At 41.8% G+C, this 13,902-nt stretch overlaps 2 protein-coding genes across 4 annotated transcripts in view; one reads left to right on the plus strand and one right to left on the minus strand.

Annotated features, from left to right (window-relative positions):
• LOC133545576 (zinc finger protein 391-like) overlaps positions 1-13,902 on the minus strand; it is a 212,369-nt gene that overhangs the window by 79,768 nt on the left and 118,699 nt on the right. The gene's annotated exons all lie outside the window — the stretch shown is intronic.
• Positions 1-13,902, plus strand: part of LOC133545578 (gastrula zinc finger protein XlCGF57.1-like) — a 51,536-nt gene that overhangs the window by 11,207 nt on the left and 26,427 nt on the right. The window contains exon 3 of one of the 2 annotated variants that reach the window (XM_061891302.1): positions 1,893-7,632. The exons of the other annotated variant lie outside the window; for it this stretch is intronic. Within the exon in view, the coding sequence (XP_061747286.1) occupies positions 1,893-2,803 (911 nt within the window). The 3' untranslated portion in view covers positions 2,804-7,632. Of the gene's footprint in view, positions 1-1,892; positions 7,633-13,902 lie in introns of those variants that run through there. 2 annotated transcript variants of the gene reach the window in all.

Below are 13,902 nucleotides of genomic sequence, written 5' to 3' on the forward strand. Positions count from 1 at the left end.
CCTATTTGAGTCCCATATCAAACTTAAGAAGGTCAGTGACTTCACTATAAAAGTGGGTGACATTGTTATCGCGAGGAAGGATAAGATCACCTACCTAGGTTCCATTCTAGAGGCTAATCTTTCCTGTGATAAAATGGCAACCAAGGTGATCAAAAAGGTCAACCAAAGAACGAGATTCCTCTACAGAATCTCCTCTCTGGTCAACAAAAGCACCTTGAGGATTCTAGCGAGAACTCTCATTCAACCCTTCTTCGATTACGCTTGCACCTCCTGGTACCCCAGCACCTCCAAAACCCTCAAATCTAGACTCCAAACATCCCAGAATAAGCTAGTCCGGTTACTTTTAGACCTCCACCCCAGATCACACCTCAATCCAACCTACTTCTCCAAAGTGGGCTGGCTCAGGGTGGAGGACAGAGTAAAACAACTTGCACTGAGCCTAGTCTATAAAATCCGCTACACCTCCTTGATACCGAAGTACATGTCAAACTACTTCCTTAACGTAAATGACCACCATAACCACAACACCAGGGGGAGCTCCACAAACCACGTTAAACCCAGATTCCGATCTAACAAAGGTCTTAACTCATTCTCTTTCTATGCCACATCAATGTGGAATGCAATCCCAACAGGTATAAAAGTAAGTGCATCTCTATAGTCCTTCAAAACCACTCTAAAACAACACCTCCAGGCAACTTCAACACTTTACTAATACCCTCCTCCAATCACATCCCATCTCCCCGGATTATAAACAACTCAAATGTACTTCTAATGCACATACTTGTTCTTATGCTATCTGAACTCACTATGTTCTCTGCTGGTTGTACATATCCTACTAAATAAGACCTACACTGTTTCAATGTCCACATTTCTCTGTTGATGCAATTATTGATGACTGAAGTTTTGATATCAACCAAAGCTCCTCATCCCACCCCCCGGATTGTAAATAATGTAAATAATTCAATGTACATACTATGATGATTAACTTGTGTGATGACTGTATTATGCTGATAGTATGTATTTGTACCATGAATTGATTAACGTGGACCCCGACTTAAACAAGTTGAAAAACTTATTCGGGTGTTACCATTTAGTGGTCAAATGTACGGAATATGTACTGAACTGTGCAATCTACTAATAAAAGTATCAATCCATCAATCAATCTAAGCGCCATATTTTTCATGGACGCCCCTGCTTAATTCAGCAAGACAATGCCAAGCCACATTCAGCACATGGCTTCGTAAAAAAAAAATGCGGGTACTTTCCTGGCCCGCCTGCAGTCCACACCTGTCTCCCATCAAAAATGTGTGGTACATTATGAAGCGTAAAATACGACAGCGGAGACCCCGGACTGTTGAATTACTGAAGCTCTAAATAAAACAAAAATGGGAAAGAATTCCACTTTCAAAGCTTCAACATTTTGTTTCGTCCGTTCTCAAATGTTTATTGATTGTTGTTAAAAGAAAAGGTGATATAACACAGTGGTGAACATGCCCTTTCCCAACTACTTTGGCACGTGTTGGAGCCTTGAAATTGTAAGTTAATTGCTATTTGCAAAAAAAAAACAAGTTTATGAGTTTGAACATCAAACATCTTGTCTTTGTAGCATATTCAACTGAATATGGGTTGAAAAGGATTTGCACATCATTGTATTCCGTTTATATTTACATCTAACACAATTTCCCAATTCATATGGAAACAGGGTTTGTAGATTTTAGGCCATATTGCCCATCCCTTGAAAAAATGGTGTTATTTTCCTGTGAATAATGTTGTAAAAGACAGTGTGTTTCTTTTCTGGCCAATTCATATAATCACTTTTTTTTAAGTTAATGTGAACTTACTAACTGAATCTGGACATTTCCCAAATATGTTTGTCATTTTGTGTCCTCCAGATGTCTGTGAAGAACAACTGCCTGAAAAACAGGAGTGTAGCTTTGGGATGGTGAAGGAGGATCCATCAAAGAGGAAGACCAGGCGCCACGAACCTTCTGGCGTCTCCTTTTCCTCTTTGACACAGACCCTACCCTGTAAAAAGGAAGAGAAAAACTCACTGACCCCCCACATTAAAGAGGAAGAGGAGAAACACAGCATCAGTCAAGAGGGAGATCATCTTGAAGGACTGGTGGAGTTCCCAGTGACTGGTGTCCCTGTGAAGAATGAAGATGATGAGGTCAAAGGTGAAGGTGAGGAGAGGGGAGGGGCGGAGCCTCCAAGCAGCAGCTCAACACAACACATGACAACAGAAGCTGATGGAGACCACTGTGGAGGATCACAAGCAGACAAGCTCTTAGCTCCACTATCAGATAGTGAGGACACAACGTCACACTCTCCTGACACTGATGATGAAGACTCTAAAGATGATAAGACATGTCACACTGACAACACTCACTTCAAATGTTCTCTCTGTGACAAAACCTTTAAATTACCTTGTTATCTGAAAAGACACATGAGAATACACACTGGAGAAAAACCTTTTATATGTTCAATCTGTGGTAAAAGTTTTACACACAGTCAACATTTGATAAGACACATGAGAACACACACTGGAGAAAAACCTTTTTCCTGTTTAACCTGTGGTAAAGGTTTTACACACAGTCATGATTTGAAAGTACACATTAGAACACACACTGGTGAAAAACCTTTTTCCTGTTCAATCTGTAGTAAAGGTTTTACACAAAGTCAGACTTTGAAAAGACACATGAGAACACACACTGGTGAAAAATTACATTCCTGTTCAATCTGCAACAGAAGCTTTTGTCAACGATCAACCCTTAGAACACACATGCGAAGACACAAGTGTTGAGTTGCAGTGTGTGTGGTGAAAGTTTCTCTTTTAAGAAGCAGTGTAAGAAACACAAGTGTGCTGGTGAGAACAGCAGCAGCAATTGAAACTGCAGGATTTTAAATAAGCTGTCAATACTTTAACGGGGAACATTATCACCAGACCTTTGTAAGCGTCAATATGTACCTTGATGTTGCAGAAAAAAAGACCATATGTTTTTTTAACCGATTTCCGAACTCTAAAAGGGTGAATTTGGCGATTGAAACGCCTTTCAATTGTTCTCTGTCGGAGCAATGAGCTTTCACCTGTGACGTTACAATGGGAAGCAATCCGCCATTTTCTCACACATTACACACACCAACTCAAATCAGCTCTGTTATTTTCCGTTTTTTCGGCTGTTTTCCGTATCTTGGAGACATTATGCCTCGTGGGTGTGTTGTCGGAGGGTGTAACAACACGAACAGGGACTGATTCAAGTTAACTTGGAGTGTGCTAATCAGACATATCAATGGTCACGGCATGTTAATCAATGCTAAAATGCTATTTAGGCTAGCTTTATGTACATATTGCATCATTATGCCTCATTTGTAGCTATATTTGCATACAGCCTTTCCTTCCACCCACACTTAATGCCAAACAAACACATACCAATCGATGGATTCAAGTTGCACCGCACCGGAATCAGAAAAGTTTTTATTGCCATTGTTTGAGAACGGGTTCACAAACTAGGAATTTTACTTGGCGCAATCGTGCAACATAAAAGACGTATAACACAGAATAGAATAACATGAGCTGTAACTGAGCTACCAGATCCTATTATTGTTCACGTGTCTGATGGCCGACGGGAAAAAACTGTTTAGATGGCGGGAGGTGTGGGTCTGGATGGACCGTAGTCTCCTGCCTGAGGGAAGAGGAGAGAATATTTTGTGTCCAGGGTGAGAAGAGTCAGCTATGATCCGACCCACACGCCTCCTGGTCCTGGAAGAGAACAGGTCCTGGAGGGGTGGAAGTTTGCAGCCAATCACCTTCTCAGCAGCATGTAACATGCGCTGCAATCGATGCTTGTTCCGGACTGTGGCGCCAGGGAACCACACGGTGATGGAGGAGGTGAGGATGGACTTGATGATGTCTGAGTAGAACAACACCAGCATTTCAGTCGGCACTTTCAGTTTTTTCAGTTGCCGCAGGAAGTACATCCTCTGCTGGGCCTTCTTGATGAGGGACCTGATGGTCGGCTCCCACTTGAGGTCCTGGGTGATGGTGGTGCCCAGGAAACGGATGGAGTCCACAATGGAGACGGGGGTGGGAGAGTCAATCAGGGTGAGGGTGGATGGAGGGGCTGTGACTTTCCTTAAGTCCATGATCATCTCCACTGTTTTCTGGGCGTTCAGCTCCAGGTTGTTGAGGCTGCACCAGGACTCCAGCCGGTCCACCTCTTTCCTGTAGGCGGACTCGTCGCCATCCGAGATGAGCCCGATGAGAGTAGTGTCGTCCGCAAACTTGAGCAGCTTCACCTGGAGGTGCAGCAGTTTATTTACAGGGAGAAGTGCCAGGGGGAAAGTACACAGCCCTGAGGAGTACCAGTGTTCGTGGTTCGACTGTCCGAGACGATCTTCCCCAGCCGCACGTGCTGTCTTCTGTCCGTCAGGAAGTCATTGATCCACCTGCAGAGGGAGTCGGGTACGCTGAGCTGGTAGAGCTTGTCTCGTAGCAGTCCAGGAAGGATGGTGTTGAAGGCAGAGCTGAAGTCCACAAACAGGATCCTCGCGTAGGTTCCTGGGGAGTGCAGATGCTCCAGGATGAAGTGGAGGGCCAGGTTCACTGCATCATCCACAGACCTGTTGGCTCTGTAGGCGTACTGCAGTGGGTCCAGGAGGGGGGCGGTGATGTCCTTGAGGTGGGGCAGGACCAAACGCTCAAAGGACTTCATGACCACAGACCACAGACCCACCGGCCTGTAGTCATTAAGTCCTGTGATCCGAGCTTTCTTGGGGACAGGGACGATGGTGGAGGTCTGGAAACAGGACGGCACACGGCATAGCTCCAGAGAGGTGTTAAAAATGTCAGTGAAGACAGGAGCCAGCTGATCCGCACAGTGTCTCAAGGTGGAGGGGGAGACACCATCAGGCCCGGGGGCCTTCCGCGTGTTTAGCTTCAAGAACTGCCGACGTACATCCTCCTCTCGGATGGAGAGGGCCTTTTTACATGAGGTCCTGTGATGTTCTTGGAGCTTTTTAATGACCTTTAAGTCCTTTAATGTAGTGGTGGAGTTGGTGGGGGGGGAGATATGGTGGGGAGAGTAGAGCGTTGATGAGCTGAAGGCCGTTTGTGACAACAGTAATGTGTGTTGAGGTCTTGAGCGAGAGTTTGGTCAATCAGGGCCTGGGGGGCTTTGGGTTTATAGTTCGTAAGGGCCCTTAATCTTCTCCACACAACTGCAGAGTCATTGGAGCGGAACTGTTCCTGTAGACGGTTAGAGTACACAGATTTAGCTTTCTGCACTTCCCTGTTGAAGTGGTACTTCGTTTCTCTGTAGGTACTCCGGTCCCCGCTCCTCCACGCAGTGTCCTTTTTCTTGCGCAGTCGTCGGAGCTTGGGTGTGAACCAGGGCTTGTCGTTGTTATAACAAGCCCTGGTGCGCATTGGAATGATGCGCGCCTCATTGAACTGTATGTATGAGGTCACAGTGTCCGTATACTCGTCCAGATTGTTTGTGGCTGGTCCAATTGCCTCCCAGTCTGTCGTCTCCAAACATGCACGCAGCTCATCCACAGCTTCAGCAGTGAAACACTTAATGGTCCTCATAACAGGTTTAGCCATTTTCAGTCTATGCCTGTTTGAAGGGATTAAGTGCACCATCACGTGATCTGATAGTCCAAGGGAAGCACGTGGGACTGCATGATATGCCTTGCTTACTGTGGTGTAACAGTGATCCAAAATGTTCTCGTCTCTGGTCGGGCATTTAATAAACTGCCTATACCTGGGTAATTACCTGGCTCAGATTTCCCTTGTTGAAGTCACCAAGCACGATAACAATAGAGTCCAGAAAAGGCCGTTCCACGTGTAAGTTCTGGTCTGCAAGCGTGCGCTGAGCGTCAAGCACGTCCGTGCTGGGCGGTATCTAGGCAGCCACCAGAATGAATGAAACAATCTCACGCGGTGAGTAAAAGGGCTTACAGTGAATGAAAAGATATTCCAGAGCAGGAGAGCAGTGTTGGGATATCACCGTCACGTCTGTACACCATTTGCTGTTGATAAAGAAGCAGACTCCACCGCCTCTTTTTTTGCCGCAGAGCCGCACATCTCAGTCCGCGCGGAGAAAATGACAGCCCTCCAGTTGAACCAGTGGTCAAAAGATGCGAAAGTCCCTCGCACACTTTACCGACGATAGCGATGCTACGACAGAGATGGCACAGAGATGAGTGGATATCCTGTTATGTATGCTCCCTAGCTTGTACTGACTGGGCCATTTTTGATGGTACTCTGGATGGCAGAGTCTCTGAGAACATGGAGAGGGAAAATCACAGGGAAAGCAGGATCGAATATTACAGGATTACAGTTTACTGAACGTCAGTAGAGAACTAAGTTCCCGCAAGGATCCCTGGGTCCACTGGTGTCTTAAGCAGCTGCACGTCATCAGTCACAGGTGTGTTCTGCGGCCGGCTGCGGCGGAGAGTGGGCGCGGTCCGCTTGATGAGTGCGGGGAGCGTGTCTGGAATGCGCTGTCAGCAGGCCCCCAGGTTGGACCCGCCGCGGAGGGAGACACAGAATACGCATGTCCCACAACATTATGCCTCATTTGTAGCTATATTTGCATCCAGCCTTTCTCTCCACCCACATTTAATGCCAAAAAAACACTTACCAATCGACGGATTAAAGTTGCACAAGTTGTCAAAAGATGCAATCGTTGGTTAGAAGGCGATCGCTGAATCCGTCCTCGTTGCCGCCGTCTGTCGTGATTTGGCTCAATAGCTTCAGTTTCTTCTTCAATTTCGTTTTCGCTATCTGCCTCCACACTCCAACCATCCGTTTCAATACATGTGTAATCTGTTGAATCGCTTAAACCGCTGAAGTCCGAGTCTGAATCCGAGCTAATGCCGCTATATCCTTCTGTTCTATCCGCCATGTTTGTTTGTATTGGCATCACGCAGTGAGGTCACAGGAAAATGGACTGGTGGATATATCGATCGTGAAAATGAGGCACTTTGAAGCTTTTTTTCGGGATATTGGGTGATGGGTAAAATTTTGAAAAAAACTTCTCAAAATAAAATAGGCCACTGGGAACTGATTTTTATTGGTTTTAACCCTTCTGAAATTGTGATAATGTTCCCCTTTAATTTTGACTTTCTAACAACATCAGCACATATATATAAAACGTGTGTCATTGTTATTTGTGTAAGAGTCTTTTTAATATGCTCGTACATTTATAGATTACATAGTTTGAAATCTGAAAGTACTACATATTTGTATTTCTTATTGTTAATAATCCCATAGATTAGCACCTTTATATGATATACATATTTACTGGTTCACATCTGAAACATCTTCTGGACCACTTCAGGAAGCATATTATTATTTACTTTATACATCATTTGAACAGTTGTCTTTTATACAATTTTAAAATGTGTGACTTTATGAATCATTTGTTGGGTCTCTATAATCTATTTTATTAATTATCGTTATTACTTTGTATTATGATGATTGTGTTGTGATTTTTTTTTTTTATGTATGTCCCCGGACCTGTATGCAATATAAATGTGAGAGAAAATGGCAGATTATTTTTTATGGAAGGACGGTTTTGTTTTTACAAACTTACATTTGTGGATATATAAAATGAATCTAGTATTGTGTTTTCGACATTTTTTCTGTTTTTTTTTTCCTTTTTTAACATCCCCAAAACACCATCAATATCAGTCAAAGTTTGGAGTGTCAGGCAAAAGCCAATATTGTACATCATCTCACAGAGATTTACTTTGCATACATTCTTAAAATAAACTGTTTATTTTGTTTCCCTATCACAGAACGAACAAGTGTTGTCTTCAATTGCAAAACAACATCCTAAAAATAGTTTTAAGTGGTCAATTTCATCATTTTTCTTAAATTAACTCCTTTGCCTTAGGGAGAATGGAAACTTTCAAGTTATGAGTATGTTTTTTTCCAGAGAAAAGGCAGTAAAGACGAAGTAGTAAATAATTAAAAACAATGATATACTGTAATTCAAATATTTTGAATGAAAGCCTTTTTAATTTTTGTATTTTTTATTTGCAGGTCGTACTAAATTAAATCTTCAAATAATAAAATAATTTTATCACTCAATAAGTGCATCAATGACCAAATGCCTTTTCCAAACCATTGCTGTTCAAAGATGGATTTGTTTCTCATTTTAATATAACAACAATTCCATAGTGGAGTATTGTGCGTAATGAAGTTTTGTTTGTAAATTAGTTTCCAGTACAACAACACATGCTGGTAGGGATGGGTACTGTTCACTTTTAATTCCATGTTTTATGTTATATATGTAAATATAATGTGTTTGTATTTTGCCAACATGGTAGAATCACATGATAGGCAGGTTGTATCATGTTTTTCTGTCACCTTGAGGAAATGGCATAAAGAGGAAGATGACAATATAATGTCACTTGGACAATGATGTACAGAACAGAGGAGATTTAGTTATTTTTTTATTTTTGGTTTTAGGCGATTGTTTTTAATTTTTTATTTCACAAAACCTCTCCATTATCCAGCTATGGATTTCTGGTTGCTGGTAAAAAAAGAGATGGAAGGGGATAAGGAGGGGATGTATGAGGAAGGTATGGACATGGATAGGACTAGAAGGGAGAGAGGAAAGAAGGAGAGAGGAGTTCATTAAGGAAAGTCAAGCGCTAAAAGAGTAGAAAAGAGGAAAAATATTATGGTAGATAATTGAAAGATTATATATAAATTTAAGTCACATCAAGACATGATGGATATTAGTTTGATGACACTGGTTAAGGGATTAAAGAAGGACATTGGAGAGGAGGAGATGGCCAAAGTGCTAAAGGACGGAAGTCTTTGGATTAAATGTAAAAATCGAGAGAAAAAAAACAAAGCAATGTGATTGCAAAAGCTGTGTGTTAAGGTGTTTGAGCTTAACAGAGTTCTTTATGCGTGCACATGAACGACACTTTCAACGAGTCTTGAACATCAACGTCCTCTCACCGAGGAGACTTTTATTCTCTTCTTCTGTTGAACACACAACTGCTTCTGTGTTAAACACTACACAGTTCCAGAGCGCCCTCAAGGGGATAACATGCGCTACAACATCCTACTTCTATAACACAGTCACTGAGTAAGAGCGTGGATATATACAATCTTAACACCCCCACTCGCTATTAGCTCACTGTGTTAAACAATATTTTAAGAACATTTTCCATCATCCTGTTTTGTTAGGATTTATCCTTAAAGTCTTCATCCCAACATGCCAAACATATTCTGTGAGAAACATTTCAACTTCTGTTTAGTAGCTGGTTTTGTCAGAATATCAGCAACCATTTGTTCTGTAGGACAATATTCCAGTATTATCCTACCAGTAGCAACAATGTCTCTTATGAAGTGGTATTTCACATCAATGTGTTTGCATCTTTGTCTGTTAACAGGATTTTTAGTGAGTGCAATCGTACCCTGATTGTCTTCGTACACTTTTGTTTTAACATATTGATAGTTATCAAGTCCTTTTAGTAGCTGTTCAATGTAAAGACACTCCTGTATATCTGAAGCTAAAGAAATGTATTCTGCTTCACAAGTAGAAAGAGCTACTGTTGGTTGTTTTCTTGTCTTCCATGAAATGAATGAACTGCCTCCACACAAAGTTGCACAATAGCCTGATGTGCTACGTCTGTCTGTTTCATTTGATGCCCAACTTGCATCACAGTAAACTGTCAGACCGAGTCTTTCAGTTACATTCTTCTTGAAGTTAAGTCCTTGTTCTGATGTACCTTTTAGGTATCTGAATACATGTTTCACTGTATTCCAATGTTCCATAGTAGGTTCATTAAAGTGTTGAGATAGTTTACTCACAAAAAAGCTTATGTCAGGTCGAGTGCATGTTGATAAGTAAATTAAACTTCCCACTGCTTCTCTGTACTGTCTTGGTTGTTTCAACTTTTCAACATTTTCTGCATAATCAAGTTTTGGTTCACAAGGAGTTTCTCTTGGTTTACAATTTTCCATATCAAACCTTTGTAAAACCTTTTTCAGATATCTGTCTTGTGACATTTTGACTAGTCCATGTGTTTGTTCAAAGTCTATTCCTAAGAAATGTTTTAGGGTTCCCAAATCCTTCATTTTGAATCTCTGAGTTAACATTCTTTTTACATCCTGCATTGATTTTTCACTTGAGGTAGCTAAAATAAGGTCATCTACCCAAATAATAAGAATTACCTTTTGACCATATTTTTCTCTTGTATATACACAATGATCTGCATCATTTTGCACAAAGTCATTTTCACATAAATGAGTGTGTAGCACTGTATTCCAGTTTCTGCCCGACTGTTTGAGTCCATACAATGATTTGTTTAGTTTACATACCAGTTTTTCACCAGTGTTAGAGTTTTTCTCGTAACCTTGTTGTTGTTCTAAATAGATTTCGCAGTCGATGGGTGCGTGTAGATACGCGGTCTTCACGTCCATCTGATGTAAGATTAAATCCTCCTGTGCCGCCTTCTGCATGAGAATTCTTACACTTAACATGTCAGCTGTCGGTGAAAACGTCTCGTCGTAATCAGTTCCTGCTCTCTGGTCGTATCCTTTAGCAACAAATCTTGCCTTAAATTTATTAGATCCATCTATGTCTGTTTTGAGTGCATAAACCCACTTAGCTTTTAAAGCTCGCTTACCTGGTGGTAAGTCAGTCAACTGGAATGTGTCATTTTCCACTAGTGACTTCATCTCCTCATTCATGGCGTTTTTCCAGTGCATTGACTCGGATGATAACACGGCTTCCTGATAAGTTTCTGGAATGTCACAAACTGCTCGATAACAGAAATCAACGCATGTTTGTAATCTGTCCAATGAATCATCAGTCTCATAATCTTGTAAATAAGATGGCTTTTGTTTTACTCTGAATGGATTCTTTCTGATTTCTGTTTCGGCATTTGCCGCTGACTGTTCCACATCTTCCTGCTCATTTAAATCCTCAGTTTTGTTTTCAGGTTGAACTCTGTCCTCATCCTTCTGGTCACTGTCACAGACTGCATTGTCTCGGTTTCCAATGTCATGTCCTGCGTATGGCTCTAAAGTTTGTGTCTCTCTCTCTACACTTGTTTTGGTTGCAAATTTCACCAATCTGATCTTTTGGACTTTTTCCATTTCTGGATAATATACAAGGAATGCTGGGCTGTTTTTATCATATCCTATGAAAATGCCCTGTTCACTTTTGGAGTCTAGTTTTCCTTTTTCTTGTTTGTAACTAAAACATGTAGACCCAAATTTTTGCATTTGTGACACATTTGGTACTTTTCCTGAAAGTAACTCATATGCTGTTTTCTTTATCCGTCTATTGTAACACCTGTTTCTAACATGAGCTGCCGTTTGAATGGCATAGTTCCACAAATAGTTTGGTAGTTTGCTTTCTATCAGTAAGCATCTAGCCATGTCAAACAGTGTTCGCCATCCTCTCTCTGCTGTGCCATTTTGGTGTGGCGAATAAGGCGCTGACGTCTCATGTCTTATTTTGTTCTTTGTTAGTAACATTTGGAACTCTCTGTTTGTAAACTCAGTGCCGTTGTCTGAACGTATACACTTTACATCTCCAAAGGGTGCTACATCTGCTAAGAACTTTTCTGTTGCAGTAACTGTATCACTTTTTGACTTAAGGAAATATACTAATACAGCACCTGAATAGTCATCTGTGAAACATTGTGCGTATTTGTGTCCTTCTATGCTCTCAGTTTTCATTGGTCCTGCTAGGTCTGTATGGATTAACTCCAGGGGTTTATTTGCTTTAGCATCTAGCTCCCTATTTCTCGTTTGGGTAAACTTGCCTTTTGTACATATGTCACACATCTGATCCGGCTTAACATTTCCCTTAATTACCATACCTTTGACCACAGTTTGGAGTTTGATTACATCGTCATAGTTGCAGTGTCCTAGAATCTCGTGCCATGTTTGTACGTCATGACAAACTTTACACTGATCTTCATTCGCATCAACAGTTGGTAGATAATACAGCTTCTCATGTTCGTGTATTTTAAATCTGTTACCATCTTTAGTGATCATGTGGCTCTGTCCTTTCTTGAAAGTTATGGTTGCTCCTCCGTCGGCTGCTCTCGCCACTGAAAAGATGTTGTGGGGATAGGAGGGCATGTACAGAGCGTTTTGTAGTTGTGCCCTGTGCTGTCGTCCATTGCTATCCATTAGATGTATCGTAGCTGTTCCTCTTCCTTGGGCCATTCCACTGCATCTTGTCCCATCAGCTAGTTCCACTGAATGAGTCTCTGGCTGAAAAGTGTTGTCAAAGCTTGTAAAGTTATTCACATCATTTACAATGTGGGATGTCGCTCCTGCATCCACCATAATGCCTTTCATCTTTATTTTGGGTGCTGACTCACTTTCTTCTTGTGCTGCTTTGAAGAGGTAATCACTGGAATGTTCATCAGTAACCTTTTTGACATTGTCTCGTTTATCTTTCTTTTTGCATATGGTTTCTTGGTGTGTGTTGCTCTTACAAAAGTTGCACCACACTTTTCGGATACAATTTCTTGCTCTGTGTCCTTTTAATCCACATTTGAAACATGTCAGATCTTCATCTCCACTTCTACTTTGAGTGCTGCTGGTGTACGTCTTCTGGATATTTCTATCCTGTTTTGTGAACATTTTCATCACATTGTCTGTTGGCTCAGCAGTACTAATTTTCTCTGACTCTTCGTAAATACGTAATCTCCTTTTGAAATCTGTAAATGTCACATTGTCTTCGTTTTGTGTTACATGTACAGCTAATGGCTTGTAAGCGTCAGGAAGTCCTCCAAGAATCATGGCTATGATCAGACTATCACTGAGAGTCTCACCGGCATCACGAAGTGCTGTAATCAGGTTTTCTGCTCTGATAATGTAGTCCGTAGTCGACTCTCTATCTGCTTTCCGTAGTTTTGTCAAGGACGTGTACAGGTTGATTATTCGTGGCTTGCTTTTTCCTGAGTAGTGCTCCCTCAGCATTTTCAGTGCTTTCCTTCCATCGTATGTAGCATCATGTCTAATTAAAGACAGGCTTTTATCATCGATCAACCTTATGAGCTCTGCATAGCAGTCTGGATTCTTTATTCTGTCCGCTGCTGCTTGCTCTTCTCCAACTGGTTCATTTAGAACAGTGTCTTTCAACTTTAAAATATGTAAGTGTCCCAAAAACCTTGCTTCCCAAAGGTCATACTTGCTTTCGGATCCATCGAAGTACAGTTGCGGGGATACTGCTCCAGTAGTACGAGTCGCCATTTTTGTTTAAGCTCCGCACTTTAGCACTGTGCTATGCTGATTAGCTCAAACTTTGCGGCGGTTACTTCTTCTTCGAGAGTACACGCTACTTCATTGGCTAAAGTCCCTTTAATGCTCCGTGTAATACTTCACGTTTGCATTACCTTTATCCTTGGTCAAGTAGTTCTCCTCTGTTAGCTCAAGTCCACACCTGCAAACTTCCTTGGCTTCTGTGTCCGTGCGTCGACTCAACGCTACCTTGCCTTGTTTGCTTGAGTTGGTTGGAATCACTGCGGTTCCTGGAATTACTGCGGTTCCTGGGTTCGCTGCAGTTCCTGGCGTTATTTGGGTTGCTGGGCCCATAACCTGTTAAGGTGTTTGAGCTTAACAGAGTTCTTTATGCGTGCACATGAACGACACTTTCAACGAGTCTTGAACATCAACGTCCTCTCACCGAGGAGACTTTTATTCTCTTCTTCTGTTGAACACACAACTGCTTCTGTGTTAAACACTACACAGTTCCAGAGCGCCCTCAAGGGGATAACATGCGCTACAACATCCTACCTCTATAACACAGTCACTGAGTAAGAGCGTGGATATATACAATCTTAACACTGTGCAATAAGATACTAAAGGAAATAATCAAAGTGGGAGAACAAAAGGGGACTAGAGGAGTC

Source organism: Nerophis ophidion, linkage group LG28 (assembly GCF_033978795.1).
Source record: "Nerophis ophidion isolate RoL-2023_Sa linkage group LG28, RoL_Noph_v1.0, whole genome shotgun sequence".
NCBI lineage: Eukaryota > Metazoa > Chordata > Actinopteri > Syngnathiformes > Syngnathidae > Nerophis > Nerophis ophidion.